The sequence below is a fragment of the Lipophrys pholis genome (genome assembly GCF_963383615.2).
Source record: "Lipophrys pholis genome assembly, chromosome: 9".
NCBI lineage: Eukaryota > Metazoa > Chordata > Actinopteri > Blenniiformes > Blenniidae > Lipophrys > Lipophrys pholis.
In genome coordinates this window covers 11301350-11328483 of record NC_137639.1, presented here as the reverse complement: position 1 = coordinate 11328483, position 27134 = coordinate 11301350, and the positions used below count along the sequence as shown (strand labels likewise).

Genomic DNA, 27134 nt, shown 5'->3' with positions numbered 1-27134 from the left:
AACACTCTAAAACAGAGTGGCATCTGGCTTGACTGTTAAAAGTGTTGAAAGTGACATCTAGAGACGCTAAATCGAGGCTGTTTCAACTACGCATGAACTCATTGATGATGGAATTATGAAAACGTGTTTATTGATCTCCTTTTACTGTTGGGGAAAATGCTCACTAAAAAAGCCTACTATCTTGGATATCAACCAAGTTTAAAGCATCAAGTATAATAATAATAATAATAATAATAATAATAATAATAATAATAATAATAATAATAATAATAATAATAATAACATACTACCTGAGTTAAACCCAATGCTCCGGTTTGACTGTTTTCCTCAGGATGTCTTTATCACAGATTCAGAGCCTCAGAGTGGCAGCGGTAGTGGAGGACTGCACACTCAAGCTGGACTTACTGGATCATACCCTGGAGGTGCAGCTCAGCAGGCTGGATGGCCCTGCAGCTGCACAGGTGACGACATCACCTGTTCATGTCCACTGTCCAGAGAATCATCCAATAAACTCTGATCTGACAGTCATGTGTCTTTATTCTCATCATAACTTGATCTGTGTTTGTTTTTCTGTGTGCAGGAGAAAGCCAGGCTGAGCAAGTTGAAAAATGATTGGTACGTGGTACCCCAACAAATAAAAGTAAACTTTTACTTTCATCTTTTCATCTCTCTCTCTCTGATTATGTTTCTCTCTCGTCAGTGAAAGCATATCCCTGCAGATGTCCAAGCTGCATTTGGAACTAACGGAGAAGCACAGTTTCAACTCTTTGCTGCACGTTGTGGAGAAAAGGGAGCAGCGGCAGAAAGACGAGCAGAAAAACAGGTGAAAATGTGCCTTGTTAAGAGTAACGAGAAAGCCTCCCTGCACAATGCTCTGAGCTGAACGCCCAGAAAAAGACTGGGGTGCTGAGGGAGAAGTTTGGTGTCTTTCTATTCAGAGAGCTAGTCAACGAACTGGAGCAGAGAAGAGAATGTCTGCGTGAAAAGGAAGCCCAAGAGCAACCAGGAAAAGTGAATGTAAGAAACCAGCCGTATTAAACACAAACTAAATTCTCCTCACATTGTTTCGACCGGTACATCTGAACGAACTCCATCATGAGAATACAAATCTTTGTCATGAACGGGGATCCAGTACTCCTTGATACGGGATATTTTGACTTCAGTATCATATTTAGACTTCAAGTTCCTTTAAACACACAACACTGTTGGAAAGGTCAAACGGCTCTCATGGTCAAAGGTCAAGGTGACTTTATTAGTACCTGTCGGTAGATTATTTACGCAGCGTGGAGAGGGCATCTGGCACTACCTACAGATACATTTAAACAATACAAGGCAGTAAAAACAGCAGGGACACAGACATGAATGGGCACTCACAGGCTCACTGACAGATTAAAAAGTGAATAAATAACTAAAACTAAAATGCCTGTTTGAGAGATCTGTTAAAAATAGAATACAAAAACAGACAACAAATTGATATAAACCAGGTCTGACTCTGTTGAATAATAATAGAACTCCAAAGTAAAGTGCACAAAGACTCATTTAAAAGAGAAATGGCAGCGGGAACAAAGATTATTTGGTTGTAGAGAGTTCCTTTCTTTTAAGGGAAGGCTTCCAAACCAGGACACCAGTGAAAAGGTTGAAATAGATTCACCAAAAGCACTATAAAATAGTGTCTTCAGGGTTTGATCCACATTGAAACTGGTGTCCATTCCTGCTCACTGCCTCACAGTTTTCTTTCGAGTTTAATTTGGAATCAGTGATAGTCCCCAGGTATTTATACGATTGCACTTGTTCCATAGTTTGTCCCTTGATAAGAGTTTACTCGGGTCATTTTGTATTTTTCCTAAAATCAATGGCCATGTCTTTGGTTCTGGATATATTCAGCTGTAGGTGTGTGTCCTCACACCACTTGATGAAGTCGTCAAGGACAGGGCCATGGCTGTTTTCCTCTGCCTGAAGCAAACTCACAATCACTGAGTCATCGGAAGATCGGACATTAGAATGAAGTTATGAGGAGTCATAATCTCTGATTCCGAGACGTCCCCAGATACCAGGTGCCATGGAAAGACGACAGGTGTTATTCTGGGGGTTGTTGCTACTATATAAACCGAATAAGTCTAAGAAAATGCCAGAGTGAGACAGAGTTCTGCCCAGAGCCGCTGCCTTGCTCTCAGTCAGCTGACTTAGATTTGCATTCTCAGCAGTATTAAATACACCTCCTGTGCCCGTCGAAACCCCGACTCCTCGTCTCTGGTCTCTGTCTCACAAAAGTCCACAGCACTGCTAATACTCTCTCTCCCTCAGGAGAAGGACGACGCCTCTTCCAGTCTGAAAGTGCAGAGTTTTGAAAGCAAAGAGCATTTGAAAAAGATTGTTGAGCTGCAACTCCTGTCAGAGGAGAAAGTGACTGCGAGAGCAGAGAAGTTACTGCAGGATCAGCTGGATGTGAGTTTATGAGCTCTTCCTGTTTGACACCACTCTGGTTTAGTGTCAGATAAACCAACACCAGTAACAAACAATCACTTGCTCTCTCTCTCTCTCTCTCTCTCTCTCTCTCTCAGCTGCTGGATAAAAAGCTGAAGGAGGAGATGACAGTTCATGAAGAGTCAGAGAAATCCCTGCAAGATCAGCACGAGGTTGTTCAAACAACTGTTTTGTGTGTGTGTGTGCGTGTGTGTGTGTGTGTGTGTGTGTGTGTGTGTGTGTGTGTGTGGGGGGTGGGGGGGGGGGGGGGTGGGTGGGGGGGGGTGGGGGGGGGGGGGGGTGATGTATTTGCACCAAAAGACCAAATCATGTATTTGGAACCTTTTGAGTTCAAATTATTTCCTTCCCCAGTTCCACTAGAGGGCACTAGACATCACTTAAACATGAATATGCTACTGACATGCCTCAGCAGTGCTATTGAGTGGTGATGTTAAACAAATACACCAGCCTTTATTCTTAAGAATTACATAAGATGACCACCATGAGACACAAAACTAAAAAGAGCTACAAATGACCTCATGGAGACATTAATCTTCTCCACAGAACACAAAATGACTGCAGAGGAAAAAATTGACAAGACATCGAAACACACATTGACCACAAAACAAAGAAAATGACCACAGGCAGACGCAGAAGAAACACAAAGAGCCTCAATCAATTTAAAAGAACAAAAAGAAAAGTTGAATATAGAGACAAACACAAAATGGTCACAGTGACCCAAAATAGCTTAAAATTGGCAATTCTTTAAAAGAACTCTAAATTACTACAAAATACATCAAATTACCAAAAACAGACCAAAACACACACAAGGTGATGCAATGCAACCATAAGGAAAATATAAACACAGCCACCTGTGCAGAGAAACACTGACACTAACAAATGCAATATGATCACACAAACAAAAACACGAGAGGCAAGGTCTCTTCAGAACGTGGGAGGGGCTTCTGATTTCACATATCCAGAGACTAATTACTGTTTGATTAAGATGTTTTTGCAGCAGTTAATCTTTTCATTCTATAATAGATCATCCAAGGAATCGTGTAGGAAACAAGCATAATGCTCAGCATCTAAGGTTTCGTTGTTGCCCAGGAGCTGCAGCAGCAGCTGCAAAAGTGGCAGCAGCTCACGAAGCAGCTTCAGCAGGAGAAGAAGGAGCAGTACATCCACGTCTGGGGCAAGAAAGCCTTAAACCTCAACAGACAGACGGAGATGGATGGGAAGGTGAGCAGAGCTCACCGCTCGGCTGACGCTGGTCCTCAACTTGCAGTTTGCCAGATTTTCACTTGCTGCCGGTTTCAGTTCAGTGCGATGGAGCAGGTGGTGATAGAGGACAAAGATGAGCAGGAGAAAGTGCTCCAGCAGCAGGCCGAGGCCAGAGCCGCCACCAAGGTAAGAGCATCCAATCAGGGGACAGGTTGAGACTGGCCAACACTTTACACTCTTATCAGATCGACTCTCATTGGCTCATTCTTATCCGTGACCTCTGTCTGTGCAGCTGCAGGCCTGGTGGAGAGGCTGCATGGTCCGCCGAGGCCTCGGCAGTTTTAAAACGACAGACAAGAAAGGAAAGAAGAAGGAAGGAAAAAAGAAGAAATGAATTTGCCGACACATAGGTTAAAGTTACTGTAAACGTTTTATTTAAAAAAAATTTAAAAAACATTTATTTTTGGCATTTCACAGTTGAGATAAGTCTCACAACACAAGAAAAGTCAACAGTTCAGTGTAACTAACAGCCTGTTGACTCCAAGCCCTTTCATTCAGATTTTAAATACAGCATCTCCTGAGTCGGAAGCTTAAAAACACTTGACAAGATTAAATAACAATACAGGTGAAAAGGCAACAATTCCAAATACAGCTCTTAACAATACGAAATAATACACTGAAAATGACCACGGGCCATGCACGCTCACTTAAATCTGTCATCACGACATGATAAGAGATTTTAGTCACAGACACACAGCATCTGTTTGTCTCTGCAGTCACGCAGCATGAAATGAGCTGACGAGACAAATTTGGCAATACTCTTCCCAATCGCTGGAAATAAACCACGGTGTAATGATTCATTGCGTAGGAAAATTCTTTGCTTCTCCACAACTTGGAATAAACCCTCGTGTTTAACGGAGGTGCAGAAGTTGCAAAACAGGAAACAAATTGGTGAGACAGAATAATTTCAATCAGTGGATTGGGACTCTGACGAGTTGGTTTGGCAGCCACGTCGTGTCTTGAGAGAATGTTGTTTTTGTAATTTCCCCATTCTTCTATTATTGTTTTTTGTTATTCGTCTAAAACTTCTGGTTTCAGTCAGTGTTGCTGTCAGTGACGACTGTTCTGGTACTCCACTCTTTCTGCTAACATGTAGAATACTCTTTTGGGAAATGACGACTTTCATGTTTTGAGAAGTAAAATATTCAAGTAAAGTACAAAATAAAGATGAAACAAGAAGATGTTTTTTTTTAACTCTCCCATTCTACTGAGGATAAATAACACACTCCCTCTTATCAAAATATACAAAGCAAATAAATGTGGATAATTTTTTTTTGTTTGTTTTGTTTTTCCAATAAATCATAAAGCATTGATGAATTAATGGGGAACCGGGGGGGGGGGGGGGGGGGGGGGGGGGGGGGTCAGCTCTTGGCGCGTTTCATTCAAACAGCTCGCCTTGTTCGGCGTGCATGTAGTTGTTGTCTCCGATCATGACGTAGCTGAGGTGAGAGCTCTGGATACTGATGCTCAGCGGCTCTGCCTCTGACGGAGGAGGGGGAGGAGGACAGGCGGAAGAAACCTGCTCTGCCCCCTGCTGTCCATGACTGCAGCTGCACGTCCGCTGACCTGCAACACACAAGTCACTTGACAATGTTGGTACTACTTCAACTACTAGTTGTTTGTTGCTATGGACGTGAGAAAGGAGAATAAAACACAGCATAAAGCAGGAAAAGAAATACTGTATAAGTTGCATACCTTGTACAAAGTGCTCAGATTGCTGCATCAGAGGCTGCCGGTCTGCCACTGTGGACTGGTAGTTGTTGTCTCCGATGATGCAGTCGTTTAAGATGGAGTTGCTGATGTTGACGATCAGAACAGTGGACCGTGGACCCTGAAGGGCTTCTGTTTATGAGAAGGAGAAAGGGGAAACGGGGGGAGAGTATGAAAATGGGAAGTAGTTCCAGTGTGATGCAATATTAGAAATACACTATGTCCCAGCTGCTGATTAAGTTCCTTCAGTTAATGAAAAGCCACAACAAGAAAACAGCTAATAGACCAAAATATACACATGGAATATGACGGACTGAAAAAGGTCAACAGAGTGATGAACAAAGACATTTTAAGATGCTTTTCTGTAAAAAATACAACAAAGGGAACTACCTTCTTCCGTCTTGTCCTTCATGGGCGGCTGAGGTTGATCTATGAAAGCAGGGAGAGAGAGAGAGAGAGAGAGAGAGAGAGAGAGAGAGAGAGAGAGAGAGAGAGAGAGAGAGAGAGAGAGGACCAGTTAATACAGTGACTGCTTCCTCCATATCTCGCTCACTAACCAAAATGAAAATATCATGCTCCATAGACAAAATATACTTGTAAAAATCAAACTCATAAAGCGAGATATTACCTGAACAGCCCACGACCTTGTCACACATATGGTAGTCTAAAGGGACGCACATGAACCTCAAGGCTGTGATGCAGTTCTTCTGCATCATCTGGATGACTCTCCGAATGCTGGAGGCTTTCAGACTCAACACCTGTAGCACAAGAGCACATACTTAGTATAATCACACCATCTTCTTCAGAGCATGGATAAAATAGTAGGTCATTAAGGTTTGTCTCTTTGGATGTGACCATGATGCGACACAGGTAAGTTTGCTGATTAATTTTTTTTTTTTTTTTTGCTCCTTCAACTTTAGTATGTCTGAGTTTCAGTAACCTGCGGAGGTAAAGGAGGGACGTGGCGAGTCACGTCAGAACAGGACGGACGTGGTACGTAGTACTTGGTAACTTGGGTGTTTATGCTTATTGAGGAGTTGCTCCTGGAGGTGTGCGCTCACCCAACTAAACAAAACAACAATGGCACTGTCCAACTTGATGTCAGTAGAAATCACTGCTCATTGGTGTATAGATACACTTTAGTGCTTCATTAAGTGCAGATTAAGTCATACGGCATTTTACATTATATGTGTAATATATAATATGGGTGCTGTTCCCTTTCCTATTTATGCACAGGGGAGCGGCACCTGTAATTACATTACATTACACATATAATGACAAATAAAGTCCTATATTATTTTTACAGGAGGGTTGGATGAATTGTATCCCAACAATATAGTGAATAATGTCACCTCACAAACAAATATCATTAGTGTATAATAAAATGTAGGTGAAGTAAAACTGCCCCACCCGAGGAGCTGAGAGGAAATCACGTGATTAACTAAACACAGACTGTGTCACATTCATTGTGAGTGGATTGTGTGTCTTTCTTTTCACAAATCACTGCACGCACAAGTTTATTCAATCGGAAAATGTTGTGGGGAGGGGGAGGGGGGACGGAGGTCGGGGGTGGGTGAAGAGCTTTATGGAAGAAAAGGTACAGACGGAAAACTTTAGTTTTTTTTCATTATTGTTTTTCTAGGTCATGTGCGCTCACTTCTCTGCGTCCTGCTTTACTAAACAATACACGGAAACAGATCTCGGTGGATATAACGTTTTAAAGCAAAGCCACATTGATGAACACATCAGAAAGAAAGTAGAAGTTAAGAAAAGTGTGTTTTCCACAGTAAGTATTGTACTGTACTTAATATTTAGGAAGACGTTCATATTGCCAGTCGTGTGTAAAACACTCACCTGGTTGAGGGGCGCTCTTTCTTTCGTCTTCACCAGGCTGCTGCCCATTAAGGGTTTCAGAGACAGTGCTGTGGAGGTGTCCATCTTCCGTCGGGGTTTGATTATTGTTTTAGAAAGCTTCGAACGTCGAGAGATATACCCGGCTTTTACCAGAAAAGCCCCAGGGGACCTCCGCCCATGCGCACTTGCCCACGGAGTTTCCAGCAGGGCTTCAGTTCGCTCGCTCACTCAGGTTTGTTTTTCCTGCACTCAAAACTGCAAAACAGACATTGATGATGTCATTGCATCTTATTCCGTGTTTTTATGTTGCAGTATGCATGCATGCATGAAATAAAATGACAAATAGCACCTCCAGTATGGTTAAATGTCAGTTTATAACATGCTTTTGCTATTTAACTGGGAGATTTCAGTAGAATATAAGCACTTGTTTCAAAACTTTCCAATGTAGATATTAACAGTTTGTGAGACAGCCAGTATTTTCTTTTCCTTTTTTGATTTGAGAGATCAGGTGGTTGAGCATGTTTTTATGTCTAAAAAAGGGGACACTTTGGCCCAGCCTAAGAACCATCCATCCATCCATCCATCATCTATAGCACTTTATCCTGTGCAGGGTCAGGGGGCACTGAAGCCAATCCCAGCTAATTATGGTCAAGGGCAGGGTACGCCAGTCCATCAAACACAGAGACAGACTAACACAATTTAGGGTCACTGGTTAACCTCATATGCATGTTTGTGGGACTCTGAATGGACAGAAAACTACATAGCAGAATACAATCTTTCTGTAGCCAAAGGGTTCACATTCAGATAAGCTTCAAAACATCTAATCAAAAATGCTTCATCACGCCCCAAAATACTCCGTATTCCACAATGTTACAAAAATAACTTAAAATCTCTGTAATGAAATGACAGAAACAATGATTCTTCAGGATTTAAACAATTCAATTCAATTCAATTCAATTTTATTTGTAAAGCGCTAAATCACATCAACAGACATCTCAAAGTGCTCTTACAATGATAGAGGACAACAGAACCCAACTAAACCCTTCCAAAGCAAGCGGATGTAAACAAGCAACAGTGGCCAGGAAAAACTCCCTCGCAGGTTAAAAGTTCATAAGAACTCCCTCTTCAGGAAGAAACCGTGGGGTGGACCCTAGACTCTGGAAGGGGGTGGCCATCCGCCTTGACCGGTTGGGGGGAGAAGTACATGGGATAGGACAGGGAGAGAGAGGAATAGAAGAGGGAGAGAGGGAGTGGCAGACAGGCCAGATAAGTACAAATACTAAGAAAAGTCTATGATGAGCGTTGGTCTGATGATGAACCAATCTCAGTCTGGAGTTTAAGGGCCGTGCCGTTGCGGTGGGGTCCCGGTGCTGTGGTGGGGTCGGGTAGTAGGACCGTGGTAACTCCACTCTGTGAGTCTTGGGTCTGATCCCCTGGATCCTGCTCCCCTCCTGTCAGGGAGAAAAACAGACGGCGGCAGTATCTGGTGGCTACAGTAATGTTGTTACACAGAGAGAGAGAAAGAAAGACAAGAAACAATAAAATGATGCGCAAGACCATCATTCACCTCCTTTTCTGTCTGAAACGTTTTACAATTTAATGTGTCACAGTCATCAGGATATAGTAAGAAAGGGGCATAAATGTAATTTCTTTTCAATAAAAGTTATTAAAAAGACAAATACGAATGAAATTCTCAAGTCAAGTCCTTTATTTGTCACATTCTTGTTGTCTCTGTATTTCAGCTCAATAATCATCCGACATGATGAGCTTGAGCTCCAGTGTGTATTTAGCATCTCTCATCACAAATGGAAGATGATGTATTTATGCTCATTAGCAAGAAATAGGACATAAATAGTGTTAAAAACCTTTTTGGAACATTTAAGAAAACACACATTAATCTGAAAATGGTAACTATAATGCCAATTCGGCTATTTTAACATGAGAATCGATTCAGAAACAGACGTAAACTTAATATCTTGGTGTTGATCTGCATATCATATCACAATAGAAACTCACAATATAGCAATAGAATTTTCACATTCAAATTTTCATAGACAATCCAGCTAAAAACACATTTTTCTCTCTGTGTTGTCAGAGTGACAATGTAAACAATATAGAAGCAGCCTCACTAAGGTACTAACTTACAAACAATACTTTAATGAGTAAACAGGGAAGTTCTTCTTCAGTTCCTTTGAAAAACATGTTGCCGTTTTATGGGCTGCCAGGCAGTAGCGTGAAAACACCTGAAAAGTAAACATATCCAGGCCAAGTAAACAACTGAGCTGGTTTTGGAATAAACATTCTATCGAGTGGGTCACATATGTGACACCTGCAAATGTTTCCAAGTGAGAATATTGATCATACTCTGAAAATGTTAGATTCTGGCTTTATGTTGTTCATGTTGTTCATTCAGAAGTCAGGTCTCAGAGAAATACTGACATTTATCTGTCACCACGTAGAGTCAAAATGAAAACGGGGGGATTTTAACAGAGGTTCCTTTGTGGTGAAGCTGACCACCGTACATTTCTTAACACGTGGAAGCAGTGAAATACTTCAAGATGTGGCTTGTTGCAAAGCTCTGCAAGATAAAGTAATTAAAAAAAAAAAGCATTATTTGACTCTCTACCACACATAAAAATCAAAAATGATTTAAAAACAATGTAAAGAGAAACATGATTTTAAGTAATCGCAGGAAAAGGAATGATATCCAAAAGTATTTTCGCTCAGGTTCATCAGATAATAAGATGTCCACATGTAGATGACTCCGCAGTATGATTAAATACATCCAGGCCAATCCTATTAGTGCATTTGTACAAGTGAGCGGTGTGCAGGTTGTTAAGTATATGTTACCTCATATATTGTCAACAACAGGGGGAAATACCTCTGCAGTGTGGTATTCTATGATGTGGTTGCACGCCTACTAAGTACCGAAAACTAGACTGTTTACTCGAATTGACTGTAATCTAAATGGTCATTTGGTAAATTGAAAATATGTTGGTGAATCTTAAAGAAAAATATAATCCATATATTATTTGGCATAAAATTGTTAAGGTTTTTTTTTTTTTTGAATTTTTGACTCATACGGGTGTTTCATTGGTACATATTAACACAAATGCATCTGTAACTAAACTTTTAATACCTTAATGAGATTTAGTTTTGAAATCTTACAACTTTAGGATGTACATTTTTTTTTATTGTAAATGTGATTCATAAACCTGAACACTATTAAGTACCACTCATGCTTTTTTTTTTTTTTTTTTTTTTTTGACATAACCCATGATCAATATAAGATATATCTCATGATGCTGCATTCGCCACAATCAAAACTTTACATTTGGTGTTTCAGGGATGACATGTGCCTCTCTGATGAAACCAGTTTTCCCAGTACATCCCACAGATGCCCGATTACACTGCGATCTGAGGAATTTACTGGCCATGCCACATTTTTCATTCCTCTAGTCCAGTACCACTTTTATAATATGGCAGTTCATAATATTCTCATAAAACAGGCCACACACATCAGAAAACATTCACTTACAGGAACAGGTTTTCATTGTCCGGAACACTTTTAGCGGCGAGCCAATCCAAGCTGATGTTACCTCACAGAAACACCCACGTCAGAATTAAACATGTTTATTTTTTCTCCCCAACCACAGCAATGCAATGCTGCTTTTGGTGCAACCTTCTTCCAAGATATTTGATTGATGACTTGATAGACTCATGCATGAATTGATGTGAAATATATTGTAAATCCCATTTTCTTGTAATTTTGTTAACCAATAATTTCACATCTAGGAATGGGGCCATGTAGAAACTTTGTTGAAACTCACAAACTAAAATACTCATATGACAGATTGCTTTCAGAAGAAGATACCACAACTGAGACAGAGCTTTGATGATCAAATTTCTGAATTCACCAGCTGTCACGGATTCAATCTCATCAGGGGTCAACAGGTTCTCTCTCTCTCTCTCTCTCTCTCTCTCTCTCTCTCTCTCTGTGTGTGTGCAGAATGACTTTGTAAGGTGTAAAGTGTTAAAATAACAAAGATAATATAAAATCCAATTTTTAATCAAATGTAACTGCTGCTGATCATTCATGTTGCATGGGTGTCTGTGTTTTAGTGAGAGTAGCAGACTGAGCCAACACTGAGACCTTTTGCAGCTGCACGAACATTAAAGCTACACTGTGAGGAATGAAATATGTAAACATGCAGCAAATTAAAAAAACAAACATCCCCTTGGAGTTAATTACTTCTCTGTTTAAGCCATTGTAGTCATAGAGTCATAGAGACTTGAGCTGCCATGGTGCAGCACCAGGGGTCAAGGGTCCACTTCTCCAACCTCCAGGCCATTAATGGAGAAGACTTTTTTAATCATTCACTCATCCCCTGTAATTTTCCCAAGGAGGTATTGTTAAAGATGCCTTAATGCTGGAATAATAATGCTGGAAATGCTTCATAAAAAAATAAATGGTTCTCTTGGACTACTATGACTTCGACCCTCCCTGTTCCTCTTTGTAGTCTTTTTGAAACTCTGTTCCTGTTCTCTTTGTGGTCGACGTGTATTTCTTCAGCGCTGTTAGTTCTGCTGAGTTCACATTAAACTCATCGGGTTGTTGTTGTGCGGTATGTGCGGCTCGGGGCGTGACGGAAGTTTATTTTTTCCCAGCTGCACCTGAACGCAGCACCAGTTCAGCGGAGCCACCAGCAGGATCCGCGCGAGGGGAGCCGCGTGCACACAAACAAACACAGACACAGACACGCGCACACGAGCGTCAGACGGGAGCGAGCAGGACATTTAAACACGCCGGTGGTGGTGTGTGTGTGTGTAGGCGGTGCTGACAGCGGGTTGTTACGGCAGCAGACTGTGTCAACACATGTGTCACAGCAGCGCGAGCACTGCGGCTGCGGACCTGCGCTCCGGCTGCACCGACACCGACACCCACTGGCCCGCCGCGGGGAAAGGTAGGTCCGCACACCGCCTGCATTCACCGTATTGCCCCGTATTGCTCCACCTCTCAGCGGCTTGTGGACAGAAAACACAACGTGTTTATTCTGTAAGTTGTGCAACCTTGAGAGGGGCTGCAGGTGTGTCACATTTCGTGCCGCAACAGATCAGATTTTTCTCGCCTGCGTTCCTCATATTGCTGCTTTTCACCTTTTCAGTCGTGCGCGTGTGACGCACAGGTTATTGGGGCGGAAATCCACCTCGGTGGTTGCAGTTGTAGACATGATGCCATATAAATTCTGCTCCCCAAGCAACGCGCTCCCAGCTGCCTGCCTCCACAGCACAGTGGCAGTCTGTGTAGAAGGCAGACCAGGGAGATCTGCCTTTTTCTTTTTTTTTTTTTTCCTTCGCTGGCCAACAGTGATGCTTTGATTGCCTCCTTTTTATAACCCTTAAACCCGGACCCCTCGTGTCCTGACTTGAATGCCATCTAGACCTTGATCCATTAGGACTGCTGATCACGAAGTGGCCAGCCCCACACCTCAAAAGAAAAGTGTTGCTCCCAACACAAGGGCGTTTTGTTCAACAGAAAGCTCCGAACTGCAGAGGATCAAGTTTGAAAGAGGGAATTCAGGAGCAGGATTCTGCAGCCAGGAGGGTTTTCTGGAGGCCGGCACTCGGAGTGATGTCCTCAGGATGAAGAATCACAGCTATTATATCAAAACTTAATCCTGTAGGCGAACATGAAGATTAAACATGACGATAGCAGGGCTGTGAAATTGAAATCCTGCATTTCACAGACACTGTGCCAAAGATGGGTCTAATATGTTATTACGATGTAACATCACCTCCACCAGTCTGATCTGACCATAAATGGTTTATCCCTGTAATCTGAAGCTCCTCCAAACTCCGAGGATGCTTGGGGACAATGGCATCACTTAGGTATTAATTACATATTGGAGCTTACGTGGAGCATAGCTTGCAGACAAGAAAGCTGTTATTTTCCCACGAAAGACCGCAGGGTTGGTTTTGCCCGGGCAGGACGGGGCAGGCTGACGACTGCAGCCGGCTCAGCCCGTCTGTCAGGAAGTAGTGCAGGAGGACGGCCTGTGACTTTGCAGAAACAGCAGCGTAGGCTGCTCCACCGGCTCCACTGTCGATGGTCTGCACGCACGCCACCGCTGATCGATGGCACATATTAAAAGAGACCCCGGCGGAAAAATGTAGGCCACTGGTGGTGGTGGCTGTATCGACTGAGCTGCCCCAAAGTTTCCTGTCCAGTGGTGGCAGCTGAAATGGTGAACGTTGGCAGGGGATAATGTGTGATTTCAACAGGCTGCAGAGTGTGGGTTTAACACCACAGTTTCCTGTGTGACCCTGATCTCTGTCCAGCCACTGTTATCCCCTGGATTAATCACAAATCCCACATTCTGGCATCATTTTTCATACTTTTACATCTGGATATAATCAAATGCCTGATTTTTGGTTTTCCTTTACCTCGAGATAAGCGTTCCCTTATCCACGTGACTGTGCCTTTCTGTCCTAAAATATGTGAGTTAGCGCACAATGTCTGAGTAGAAAATGTCAGAGCCACTTACTGTGTTTGTGGTGGATAATTTAATGGAAGAGATTCGGGTTGAATACACCTATTTAGGAACTTTAAGCCACACTGCCCAAGTGCCTTCGAGAAGAATACTGACAGTGTGTTGGTTGGCCAATGAGTTCAGACTGAAATATCCCAACAGCAGCTCCTTGTCACATATTCATGGTCATGAGAGGGTTGATCGGCATGACTTTGGCTGCACTTAGGCTTTTCAATCACCTGCTGCCACGCCACGTTTGGCCTCCTCTTTACTGACAGAATATTATTGTCCCTGACGAATCCCATTTGGCAGTTTGGATCCTTTTTGTTTATATAGTTGGGATTTGGTGAGACGTTCAGAGTAACGGCCACACAATATCATCCTCACTGTCATTCCCTTGAGTATTTCCTCCCATACTTACCCCACAGTTGTTGCTGTTGATACTTTAATTATTCCTTTTCACAGGAAAACTGAGGATCTGACCATGACCTTGTCCGTGACATGTTCGCTCTCTGAACGTTATCACTTTAATGGTTATCTGACCTGTTGATAGCCCCGTCTATTTCCTTGTGATCTTTTGATTTATCTATTTCTGATTGGCAGGAGCTCCACTCAGGCTCGCGTCACTAGAAGCAGATTTCTAAAGTTAAACTCATAAATGTGATTTTTCTTGCGCTGAGATGCATCACTAATGTGGGCTCTGAACACGCTGATCTATTTGTGTGATGACGGATGATTCTACACTCTGCCCACTCATGTGAAACTCGAGAGTGATTAAACATGGGGGTTAAAAAACAAACAAACAACAGTTTCGATGTAAATGTTGATGTATTGTGTAGCATAAAGTAATCAGATTAACTCCCAGCATATCCAGGCTTGGACCACAAGACACTGATTAACCGCGGTGGCGTGTCGCCTGTCGTCAGCGCGAACAAAGAAGAAGCAGTAACAAAGTAGGATCACTTAACGTTAAGCACGACCATGACTGAGGTTCTTGGAAACTGCTAAATAAAATAAAAACCTGCTGAAACACAGAGAGCGGCCGCACTACTTCCCACCTGACATTTAAACCTTACATACCGTGACTTTAAATAGTCACTCACTTGTGTTTCCATTTTGAGTCTGATTCTACTAATTTAGCTATTTTTTTTTTTCCTTTTTGTTTGGGTCCTTCTCTGCGGCGTACTGTACACACTCACTGGCATTTTGTTTCTCGAGATGACGTGACAATCAATTCCTCCTGACAGCATGAATGACGGTCAATAACTGTGAGGTCGGTAAACAAAACAACACAGACTTTGGACTTTGGCCTTATTTATGGCCCCCCATTAGAGGAAAACATGAAGCGATGATGATGATAATGAGGAATCAACAAATACCACATAATTACATTTTGCTTGAGGCACCACAAAGCTTTCAGCGGTGACTAATTCATCTCCCAGGTAACAAGACAGCGGCGGTGAGTTGCCGCAGGGAGAGGGGGGGAATCGTCAGAGCTGCCACAGTGGCTATCAGGAGGAATGATGGGAACTGGGTGCAGTGATGGAGTCTGAAGGGAAATCACTACTACACCCCCTGTGGGAACGCCAAACACATCTATGCTGTCTCTACTTTCAGGAGCATGGATACTTTAGCTCTTCTCCGTCCGCAGCAGAGAGGCTAGGAACAGCCCGGTTCCTTCGCCCTTCCCTCCTCGTATCGCCTGCCCCGCCTGGTCGCGCCCACAATGGCCAGCAGAAGTCCCGCCCTCAGCCAGAGAGAAACGGTGAGGACCGCCGAGGCTGACGCCGACCCCCAGCCGGGCGACGAGGTCTTCTGCAAGCTGTGCCTCAGCGAGCAGCCGTCTACTGCCACCACCGAGCTGCAGAGCTGCAGATGCATCTACTGCACAAATGTAAGTGGAGAGAAAGCATCCCGTCGACGCTCCCATCAGGTGGTGGTTTGACAGCCACTCAGAAGCCGTTGTGAGACTCAAACGGGTGAACTTCAATGAAACTGATGCGTCAGAGATGATCAAGAGTTAGCCCACTTGCGCTTTCAGTCAGTTTCTGGAGTGGCTGAGGAACTGCACAACCGTGATCCAACATCAGACTTTTTAATTTGGGCAATTTAGGCAACTCTCCAACATTTTGATGACTTGGAATGAGATACCTGTTTTTTTTATATCAGCACTGCCTCCCACTGAAACTGAGCCCTTAAAATAGATCCTTGCACAGGCATATCCCTTTCCAGTGAACTCAAGTGGAAAACACTGGACTGACTCACACATGCTCTCATTGAATTGTCCTTGGTAGTTTCTCCAGTGTTGCCACAGATTGCTGGCACATTTTCAACTGTATCCTGAGTTTCAATTTCAGTCCCTTTGTGAGAGCAGTAGAGCTATCTTTAGTGTGGCGCTGTATTGTTTACAGCGGCAGTGCAGAGGTCTGCTCCTCCCCTCTAATGCCTGCCTGGCATATCAAACCTGAGCGGATCCCAGATAGTGGCAGGTGTTAATTCCTCTCCGAGCACGCTGAGTTGTTGGCGTTTCACTCACAAGGTCACACGGATAGAAAAACGCACACCTTTACAAGGAGACGGAAGTCATACACTTGCCTCATCTTGAGCGTACACATCTGTAACATTGTGGTTCTGTCTGTGTTGTTCCAGCTCCAGGTTGTTTTGTTTGACTCCTGCACGATGAGCACATGTGCGCCTCCCAAGCCTCTGGCATTGATTTGTTTTTTCTCCTTCTACAGAGAAGCTGTATTTTTTTAATGATTTTACTCTAAACTGTCTGTGTTTGCACAAGGTTTACACAGTTCCGACTCCCTCTCCAGATTTAGTTTTTGAGGCAACATATGACTTTTCCAGCCTAACGGCTGATAAAGGAACTTGTGTTTATGTGACATTGGTACTTCTCTGTTTTCACAATGGCTTGTTTTCCTCCTCTCGCTCTTGCGTTTTACAGTTGTCATGGACATGTTGTCATGGTTTGATGTTTGGCGGATTTGTTTTGCAGTCCTTGTGAAGGCATGACGGTTACAGTGCATTGTTGTACCCTCTTCCCTCAGTGTTTGCAGCAGTATGTCCAGCTCGCCGTTATGGAGGGTGGAGGGGCTCCCATCACCTGCCCTGATATGGCGTGCCAAACGACTGGAGTGCTGCTGGACTCTGAGGTATGTCCTGGTTAAACCACGTGCTTTGTAGGTCACAAGGAAATAAAAGAAGATTTAAGATTCAAGAAGTTTAATGCATCAAAAAAAACTTAAGTTTTATATCATGCAATGACATTTTTATTTGCCCAACTCCACCATTTAATTAAATAAAAGCTAAACACACCCATATACATATGTTCCATATGTAAGGTACACACCCATGCATATGAAATGCAATAATACTGACTATCACGCCTTCCAGTGCAGAAAGTGAAAGAAAATCTAGAAATAATGCATGAGCAGATGTGTAACACCAAGTGAAGGGAGACTTCAGGAGTTTCTACCCTTTGAAACAAGCCTATATTCTGCTTCTGTGCAGAAAACCTGGTCTTTGTGTGTGTGTGTGTGTGTGTGTGTGTGTGTGTGTGTGTGTGTGTGTGTGTGTGTGTGTGTGTGTGTGTGTGTGTGTGTGTGTGTGTGTGTGTGTGTGTGTGTGTGTGTGTGTGTGTGTGTGTGTGTGTGTGTGTGTGTGTGTGTGTGTGTGTGTGTGTGTGTGTGTGTGTGTGTGTGTGTGTGTGTTGCCTCTGATAGTGTGTGGGCCCCGGTGGTTTCACTGTCTTCCAGTGGTAGCAAGGCTGCTTCGCTTCTGTCCTGGACTGTTTCCATCGCCCTTTTTACAGCCTGTTTTTACTGAGTCCAGGTTCCATGCTACACACCATAATGGAACTGGTGGTGACACCCAGCTATGTAGGATCCTGGCTGATATGCAGGGCTTTCGGAGTAAAAACAAAAAATCCCGAAACTTTTCTGTGTTTGTTGTTGAACATTCTTCAAGTTCCTGAGTCACAGTGTTTGTTTTCGTCCCGCATGTGGTAACTGCGCTTCAGCTGAAACATGAAGCAGGATTTTCGCCCCAGTGTTTTCAGAATCATGCGGCCCATCTGAGTGTAAACGGTGTGCATCCAGCATTAAGTAAGGAGGAATTTCTTGTTGCTGTTGAAGAGTAAAATGAGATCATGTGGGAGAGAAATGTGACACGTGCTATAGAAGGTGAAACTGCTGTTTCACAAACTTTTCAATTCTTCCTCTTTTACCATTTTCTTGTGTGAATTCAACTCCATTAAGAGGCCTATTGGAAAAACAGTGACACTTTAAAAAAACACATGAAGTGAATAATACGTTTTCCAACCTTTCATCTTGTATGTTTGGGCGACGCGTTAATTTTATTATGATTTAGAATTGTCAAAAAAAAATTCGAATTGGAATATTTTCATGGAAATCCTTACTATTTAAATTTTTTCGTAGCATCCATTTGCTCAAACCCAGCCTGCAGGATGATCAAATTAATTGTACATGATCATCAAAAGACGAGCCGCCTCACTGCTGTTGTAATGGCATCAGCATGAAAGCTAGGATAAGAAAATGCATAAGAAGTGCAGCAGAATCAGCCACCAGCATTTTATAGATTAAAGATTTTAACGCATGTTTTTCTTGAGAAATTCGAAGTTCATCTTAGGTTTTTGTTGAAACATGGTTCATTAAATGTGACCGTTTTCTGAATACACTCCTACTTCTTTGCAATAAAAACGTAAAAAGAAAAATTAGGAATTTTCCTTATTTCAAGGTATTTTGCTATCGTCTTGCTTCTGCGGCGTCATTTAAATCAAACTGGGTCATTTGTGGCCTGTGAACCCGTCTGAATCACAATGGGTGTGATTGTGTCGCTCCTGTCCACTGTTACAACCTTCAGGGGAAACGTGACGGATGTCTTAATAAAAAAAAGATTTTAAGCCATTTATCATGAAAATACTTTTGGGGGTTTTCTCACAGTTTCTCTCTACTGCCCCGTGACACAGAAATAAAGCATTAACTTACAGTTACTAAGTGACCAGGTAACATCAGTAACTCGGCAACAACAATTGTTTTAATCTTTAACCTCCAGGTATTTTTACTCCTCTCCACGCGTTCCCTTTATCATAAGCCTTCTGAAATTGGATCTCAAGAACAACTGGGATCAGTGGATGATCAAACGTTTCCCTCTGTCACTGCAGATCGCTCGCTTGGCTGCAGCAGATCAGGTGGAGCTGTACCAGCGCCTCAAGTTTGAGCGAGGTGAGTACAGCATCAGCATGCTGATGGCCGAGCGGGCTATTCCAGGTCACACAAGCAGCCCCAGTGAGTGCGGAGCTTGACATGCATGGATTTGGTGGGGCCTGCTGCCCTTTGGACTTCTTTGGTTTTACACACAGGTTACTCCACGTTTAACTAAAGTTTAGCAGCTGCACAGAAAAACAAACACTTCAAGGGATCATATATATATAGTGCTGTCAAAAATGATGCGCTAATTTAATTGATTGATTTGAAATGTTTAAATCGTTTGAAAAATTTTACGTAGTAAACGCAGTTTTGTTTACTTTCGTTTTTGTTTTTTTTTACTTTTTTTACCGGAGCAGCATGTGCAGCGTCTCTGGGCGCAGCACCATTACTACAGAGCAGCATAATACCCAGTGGAATAATATTAGGGCAGAAAGTTTGACTTTAAAAAGTGACCTGACGGCTGATTGAGAAAGTGAAAGTCAGCAGCACACCTTGTAAAGCCGAATTTAACGACCACAGAAGTAATTTTGCAGCAAAACAGCAGGTTGCCATGTTGGCTGACCAGCAGCCACCAAACTGCTAAAGCTGGAGGAAATACTGGCAATTTATTTATTAATTTCTCCTCTTTCCCTGGCTCTCCTGTATGCTGTGTGAGTGTGCTAGTGTGTGTGTGTGTGTGTGTGTGCCCTCTCGCTCTCTCGCTGAGTGTTAGTTTGTCTCTCTCGTGTGTGTGTGTGTGTGTGTGTGTGTGTGTGTGTGTGTGTGTGTGTGTGTGTGTGTGTGTGTGTGTGTGTGTGTGTGTGTGTGTGTGTGTGTGTGTGTGTGTGTGTGTGTGTGTGTGTGTGTGTGTGTGTGTGTGTGTGTGTGTGTGTGTGTGTTACAGTATATTATTGCCTCTTTGTTCATGTAATAAGTTTACAACTTTGTTTCTAGAAATATTCAAATCCTCAAAGTGGGGGACCTGCACTCTAACAAAACCCAGACTTATGTTAGATGTTAATTAATTTATGTTTTTATTATTTTGCTAATCTTGGAGAGAAACAGCATTCATGCAACGCTAAAAGGACGTTATAAAAATAGTCTTTAAATTTAAATATAGACTCTGTGTGTTGAGTCGATCAATTCCTTGGTTTTCCTTGAATAAATATCCATTACAAGCTTCAGTCTTCAGTAGAAAAACAATGCGATTAATCACAATTAATTACAGAAAATTGTGCAATTAATTTGTTATTTTTTTTGTTAAAACAATTGACGGCACTAATATATATATATATATATATATATATATATGTGTGCATATATATATATATATATATATATATATATATATATATATATATATATATATATAAATGGATTTTCCTCATACAGGAATCTGTAGCTTGCATTTTACAGATCGCACTGTAAGCCATGGAAATGTTTGCGCCTCTGTCCTGTGAGCACTATGGCAGTTATTCTCCTTTGACATTTCCACATTACAAACTGAGGTTAGTTTGCTCCGCAGCGATGTTGGTCTTTTCCAGTATCACAGTAACAATTCGGCATGAAGCCAACAAGTTATTGTTTACTCGCACCATTAATCATAAGACTTGTATTATTGGAGGCACTAAGAGAGTGCAAAGTCCGTGCTGTTTAGCAACAGTGTTTTCACCTGGTTGTGATTCACAGTGGAAAAAATGGGTTAGGCTAAGGCGGCTCAGGATGGCTGCTTTGTGTTTTGGTTGTGACTGTATTTCTTTCTTTTTAATATTTTCTATTAATTTCTTATGATTTGTATGATTCACCTCCAGTGATTGAATTGAAAGGAAAAACTGTACCTAATAGATGTTTCAGCTTCAGCTGAACTTACTTGTCTGTTTGGTACGATGTTTGAAAGCACCATGGGATCTCAACAAGATGATGATGATGTCAAGGATATCACCGTTACTCCCAAAGGTAAACTTATTTTTCAACCAGCAAGGGAAAAAAGTGGCAAAACAACAAGGGCGTTGAAGCTTGAGTTGCGTTGTTTGAAAGGCCGACAGCAGTAGGAGTGAACGATTTGTCTTGCATGTTGGTTTACCTGCAGTCTGAGGGGAGAAACCGAAACTCCACAGAAAGTGGCGGGCAGCGATCAGCACAGGGTTTATTCAAGGACCCCGCGTTGTAAAGCTCATTTAGGCTGATTGAGGTCACGTCTGCAGTCTTGCTCAGAGTGTTGAGATCCTTTGTAGTTGATTTTTGACTGCAACAACTGGAAGAGTTTCCTTCATTTTGTGTTGAAAGCGGTGTTGGACAGCACTGTCGTAACGTGCACGCCCTGAATCGTCCACAGTGGAAATGATATCTAAGATCAAAGTACAAGATTCCATATAAATCCACTTCATCTCACCCTTACAGCAGCCATCTCAATGTTCTTCTTCACTACATCCATCAATCTTCTCTAAAGTTTTCCTCTATTGTCCATTATATCCACATCGTCTCTCCCGCCACGCCTCCGGACAATGTAAACCTGATCCTCTCAGCATCTTCACAACTCAGCCAAACTGTGTAAGGGCATAAAGCTGGTGTGCTTCCATCAGAAAAATAGCAGTCCCTCTTGCATATGACCCTCAGTGCAAACGGAACATGTCATACATGGGGTCATCCAGCAAAAGACCACAAGAAATCTCTCATTGATGCTTGACGAACCTTCTCTGTCCCCCACCTGCCCAACAATATGTCTATTGTAGAGATCAAGCAGTCAGATTGGTTCCATTCATTCGCCAACCATCTGTGATCCTGTTTAGGATCTGAAATTACATTTACCAGACATTACAAGATTTTTTTCTTCAAAACAGGACGCTGAAAAGTAGATTGTCCTGCTGATATAAATCAGCTAAAGAGTGCATGGAGGCTGTGGCTTTGTTCAGTGGGCCCTCACCAGTTTCCCCAGGAGTGCCCTCCTTGTCTCTGTTAGAAAAGCTGTAGAGCTCTTCTCTCTCTCTCTCTCTCCAAGCAGGTTTCTGACTCACAAAAACATCGCAGTGATGCCAATGTCTGACACACTCAACCTCACAAGCAAAGACGGGAACCTTCTCAATTAAAGCAACGGGCTGTTTCCTTGGTTTGTCCTAGATTCTAGAGACTGTTGTAAATTCGCTCATTTTCCAATGAAGTTGAGCCCAGTCTCCTGTAAGTCGCAATGTCTTGCTGTGAGAACCTTTTAAAAAGGGAGCAGCAGAACAGGTACTGTGGTTTTTGACCATAATGAACCTTATTAGTCATATTTCCTTTTGCAGTATAGTCCCGTCACAGGGCAAACCCGGAGAGACCGACAGTCAAATACACTCACATTCACACCCAGCGGGCGATCAAGAGACTATTACACCTTAAATGCATGTTCCTGGAAAACCCACACAAGCACAGAGAGGGCATGTGAACTCAGCCTGGACACAAACTGGGGATATTTCCACGACACCGCTGTTTGACCCAAGACAAAATAGTTTTCTCTTGATTGTATAAAGTTTAAGACATTTATCACAACTTTCCTGACATAAAATTCTAACTTCAACTGGGTAATTTGCGCCAAACCAATTCAAATCAAATTCTTGTCGTTCTCTGCAGGCGTCCAGCTGGACCCCAGTAAAGCCTGGTGTCCGGTGCTTGAATGTCAGGCCATGTGCGACGTGCAGCCCAGCGCGGACGGCCGACCCGCCGCCGTGCCCTGCCCGACCTGCCACGCCGTCTTCTGCTCCGGCTGCAGGGGGCCCTGGCAGGACGGCCACACCTGCCCCGAGCGCCAGCCCATTCTTGTCCCCTCGCCAGCTCATGAAAGAAGGTCAGTTGGCTGCCTGCCAGGTCGGCCGCCCGCAGCCACAGTGCTGCACTCTGAAAACGATCCTGTGCTAAAAACAGGATGAGCATGGTAGCTCAGGATGCCAAGGGGCCGATACAGATACCCTCGTTATCGCTGTAAACAAACTGGTGAGCCAACCGCGCTGACACGCATCTGCATTCAAGAGAGAAAAGCAGAGGGTTATCCTTTCTCTGAGATATTGCTCAGTACTGAATCGGTGATACGAGGGAAGCCCCTCGTCTTCGATGCTTTCTGCTCATCCGACAGTTATTTGTGTATTTACAACACACAGACCATTTCAGTGATGTGCAGCTCCTTGTCCTGCAGCGGGAGCTCTGCGCTGAATAAAAACATTATTCCAGGATTAATAGCTTGGTATTGCTCGGCAGTGCCCTGCGTGTAGTCCCTGTTGTACAGCTCCATTACTGCACTGCTCCGAGCCGTGGCTCTGCCAGACTGACTGATGTCACAGGGGAGCTACTGACTTGTATTGGAATTTATTGTCTTTGTGCCAAAGGGAGGAGGAGGAGGAGGAAGAGGAGGAGGAGGAAGGTGGGCTGCCAGCCAGTTGGTTCACTGTATGGCAGGACGCTGTCCACTGCGGTGGAGCGGTGGTCTCTGCATTAGGCAGGAAGGAGAACGAAGGCAAATCGGTTTGCGACGCCAGAGCATAATGTTTAAACCTGTAAAAATATCCTCACTTTCAGGGTATTTATTCATGCAAATCTCAGCTGCTCGTTCTCGATTTACTGAACGAGTTACTTTACAAAAAGAGTTTCTGTTGTTGATTTCATTACATTTTTTACAAAGCAGGATGACGATCGTTTGCACTATGCTTATGAAGCTTTGATTGACTCTGAAACATCTTCAGAGAATACACATTTGAATGCATATAGATGTGAAGCCAAAACTGCCACAACTCGTTAGAGAATTTATTCTCTTTCAGCTTATTTCAGCACATTTCTCTGAATATTATAGTTACAGTTGCTGTGACCTTTGAAGAATGAGTATGGCAAAAGCTACCAGGAATGAAAGTAACCGTCTTTTGATAAAACAGTATTGACATTTTCAAACTCAAGTTGTTAAGAATTGTCGAACCTCCATGGCTTCAGTTTTGCCAACGCCAGACCCGGCCATGCATTGTCCCAGGAGAGTACGGCTCGCATACCTTTCCCTCCCGAAATAATTAACCCAGTTCAAAGTGAGCGCTGACCCTTCACCCCACTGCTAAATAAAGAGTTCACACGCTGCCTGGAGACCGCCGCGGCCCTCGTGGATTCATATGCGCCCATTAATGGCATTCCTGGATGTGTGTTTTCTCCTCACACGCAGGTCCATGTCTGGCAGCGAAGCTGACATGCCCATCAAGCAGTGTCCCTTGTGTGGCATCTACATCGAGAGGAACCAGGGCTGCGCTCAGATGTTGTGTAAAAACTGCAAACACACCTTCTGCTGGTACTGCCTGCAGAACCTGGACGTGAGTCTCCCCCTGCACACTGTGAAAAGACACAACGCTACAGAGCCCTCTGCATGTCTGAACCTGTGTTTGTCTGACCGCAGACTGATATCTTCCTGAGGCATTATGACAGGGGGCCCTGCAGAAATAAGCTGGGACACTCCAGGGCCTCGGTTATGTGGAACAGGACGCAGGTGAGGGTGCATGGCAGAGCGGGTCGCTGGATATACGTTTCACGTTTGCAATGTTGCTATAATTTTCTCACTGGATAATCCTGCAGAGCCACCCGCCTCAGAGAGATAGGTTGTTGCACGCACCTCTTTAATTAAAGTACATTTGAGCCAGACTGATGGTTAAAATCCTCCTTATAGTCTGAACTAGCAGGCGGTTTGTGGTTTATCGTGGCCCTCCATTAAACTGATCACTGCACTAATCCTCACCCATTAATGACATCATTCATGCAACAAAGTGGTGGCAATTGGCCGCCAGACCTAATTTGTTTTTGCCTTTCTCCCGACTCTTAATGCCATCGTCACATGATTAGCATCAAGTTTGCCCCGAGCCTGCTTGATTGCGTCTGGTGCTGTTGAGCGTTTGCTGAGTCGCAGCACAACAGCACAGTTGTTCTGTGCAAAATAAGTCATGACGCATGTGGTTATACGCTCGCCCAACAGGTCCCCTAAAGTGCTTTGCATAAATTCCTGCTGCCACAGTGAGCTGCCTGCAGCTCCTTCGGTCATAGCTGGGCTTTCAAACGTACAATGTGCAGAAGTCTGGATTTGACATGATGCAATGCAGTGTATGGGCTGGGTGAAAGTACTGTATGTCTTAAAATACAGTATGTTCTGAGTTGTTTTTTTTCCGATATATACATTGTCCATGTCATCCAATTATTGACGATTATCGTGAGTCTGAGCTGTCAACCTCACTAAATTACCCCATTAAGGCCCGATGCGTGTAATCTGTTATGACTGTTGGTGATGATCATTGCAGGCGTTTCCCTTCAGTACTTCAGCTGACGGATGTCTATTTTTTTACATGCCTCAGTGGATGCATGATTTAAGACATGCTCAAGTCACATTCAAGTGTAGAGGGAAAACTGCATGGACGTTAACCCAACGACATCCTGACGGCTTAAAGTAGAAATAATTTAGTATTTAACAGTTTAGAAAACTTCTCTAGTGCAAAACAGTTTCATGTGTCCACATTCAGCAGTCACTGAGCGACACTTGCATCGATGTTTTCCTTTGCGGTTAAGTTTCTTTTGGTTGAATGGAATCCAGTTGTATTTTCATTCAACATATTAAAAAAAAAAAAAAAAGATTTGATCCAACACTTTAAATGGCTCTGAGGAGCTGCAAATTTAGATTCAGCTGTGTGATGGAGTTCTTTCTGAATTGCCGCCATTGATTGATCTTGGTTTCCTCTCAGGTCGTGGGCATCCTGATGGGGCTGGGTATCATCATGGTGGTGGCGTCCCCCCTCCTGCTGGTGGCCATGCCCTGCATCCTGTGCTGTGTGAGTAAGCCCTGCAGAGGCAAGAAAAAAAAGAAGAGGAAGAAGGACCTCAGCCAGCCGGACCCCTCGGTATCATAGCCGCCCACGCTCTCATCTGCCGGCCCACGATCACTCCGCTACCCTGCCAAGAAAGTGCCGCACGGTGGAGAAGAAAATAAAACCCAACAGACTGAGTGGCTGGTCCAGATCAACAAGTACAGACTTCAATCTTTAGCCTCCGAGAGACGACGTGAAGAAGTCAGGACTGGACGACATGAACTCTAATGCTGTAGGAGTGTAAATATGTGCAGAATGAATGTAAATGGCTGGTTTAGCTAGTTTTCAGAGGCACAAGTTACCGAGTTAAAGCAGCTGTGAAGGGTAGTTCTTGACAGGGCCCTATTTCTGTAACACAACACACACACACACACACACACACAAACAAACGCTCGGTTCAAAGTGCAATGCCACCCTCATGTGCCAAACGTCATGATGCCAAACCAGAGGTGTTAGTTAGGTGCTCAAGTGCCTCGCTCTCCAGTGCCTGGTGCTTGATTCACTTTGATTTGCCTTCCATTCATATGCAAGACATTTGATAACGGCGGACAACCGTCAGGATCACACAGGGTCGTATATCCCCCCCCCCCAACAATGCAAGCCGTTCACGGACAGCAGAAGGAGGCGAGCGGCGGCGGCGGCGTGCACTGTGTAATCTGTCTCGATATGAAACATGATAGGGCTTCAGTGGTGCACAGACGGCTCTTCTTCTTCTACATGTTTGTTGTTTCCACCTGGCGTACGTCCCAGACCAAAGGCTCTAAAAGATAACCTGTACTTTTTCTAAAAGTGTGTTTGGGTGGCTGTGTGCGTGATGTATTTATGGGTTGTGAGTATGCTGTCATTTCTACATTTTGGTTGATGTTTCGGCATCGGATATTTTATAAAAGCGCCTCTGTAAATGTTAATAAACATAATGCATTTAAACATGCATCAGCTGGTGCTCGCTCTGTCCATGAGTTATTCATTCTGCACACAAACATGTCAACACACAGATGGTGGACTGTTTTCATGTGAATCAGAGTGGAATTTGTAATGAAGGAATCAGTGATTCGGAGCAGACATAAAGGAGACTCATGGTCAAAATCACTATTACACCTTTTAACAATTTCTTCTATTTAGATTTAACAGAACCCAAAGGATTTCTGTTTAAAGTTGGTGGAAAGAAGTATTATTACCATGTATGGAATTTTAAGCACGAGGCCATGGCCTTGAGAAATGTCCCTGACTAC

At 43.3% G+C, this 27134-nt stretch overlaps 3 protein-coding genes across 4 annotated transcripts; 2 read left to right on the top strand and 1 right to left on the bottom strand.

Moving 5' to 3' along the window:
• Positions 1-332: 332 nt before the first annotated feature.
• Positions 333-4905, top strand: LOC308115180 (dynein regulatory complex protein 9-like; the record flags this gene model as incomplete). The annotated part of the gene is made up of 9 exons (XM_080472570.1): positions 333-461; positions 581-615; positions 701-823; positions 939-1017; positions 2305-2445; positions 2562-2636; positions 3574-3705; positions 3784-3873; positions 3980-4905. 9 exons carry the CDS (start codon positions 333-335, stop codon positions 4079-4081), a joined length of 906 nt encoding a protein of 301 aa, XP_080328696.1. The 3' UTR covers positions 4082-4905.
• Positions 4906-5125: 220 nt separating this feature from the next.
• Positions 5126-7482, bottom strand: LOC308115099 (uncharacterized protein; the record flags this gene model as incomplete). The annotated part of the gene is made up of 5 exons (XM_080472448.1): positions 7312-7482; positions 6086-6215; positions 5848-5886; positions 5443-5589; positions 5126-5313 (listed from the first exon to the last, which is right to left on the bottom strand). Exons 1-5 carry the CDS (start codon positions 7393-7395, stop codon positions 5126-5128), a joined length of 588 nt encoding a protein of 195 aa, XP_080328574.1. The 5' UTR covers positions 7396-7482.
• Positions 7451-26984, top strand: rnf144b (ring finger protein 144B). Of its 2 annotated transcripts, none has more exons than XM_080471210.1 (8): positions 7451-7543; positions 15459-15735; positions 16895-16999; positions 19030-19090; positions 22661-22874; positions 24225-24369; positions 24453-24542; positions 25780-26848. In XM_080471210.1, the coding sequence occupies exons 2-8, from the start codon at positions 15568-15570 to the stop codon at positions 25942-25944; spliced, it is 948 nt and encodes a 315-aa protein (XP_080327336.1). In that variant the 5' UTR covers positions 7451-7543; positions 15459-15567; the 3' UTR covers positions 25945-26848. The 2 variants fall into 2 exon arrangements, with proteins under 2 accessions (XP_080327336.1, XP_080327335.1); XM_080471209.1 differs by lacking the exon at positions 7451-7543 and adding an exon at positions 11992-12275 and having other exon boundaries at positions 25780-26984.
• The last annotated feature ends 150 nt before the right edge of the window (positions 26985-27134 follow it).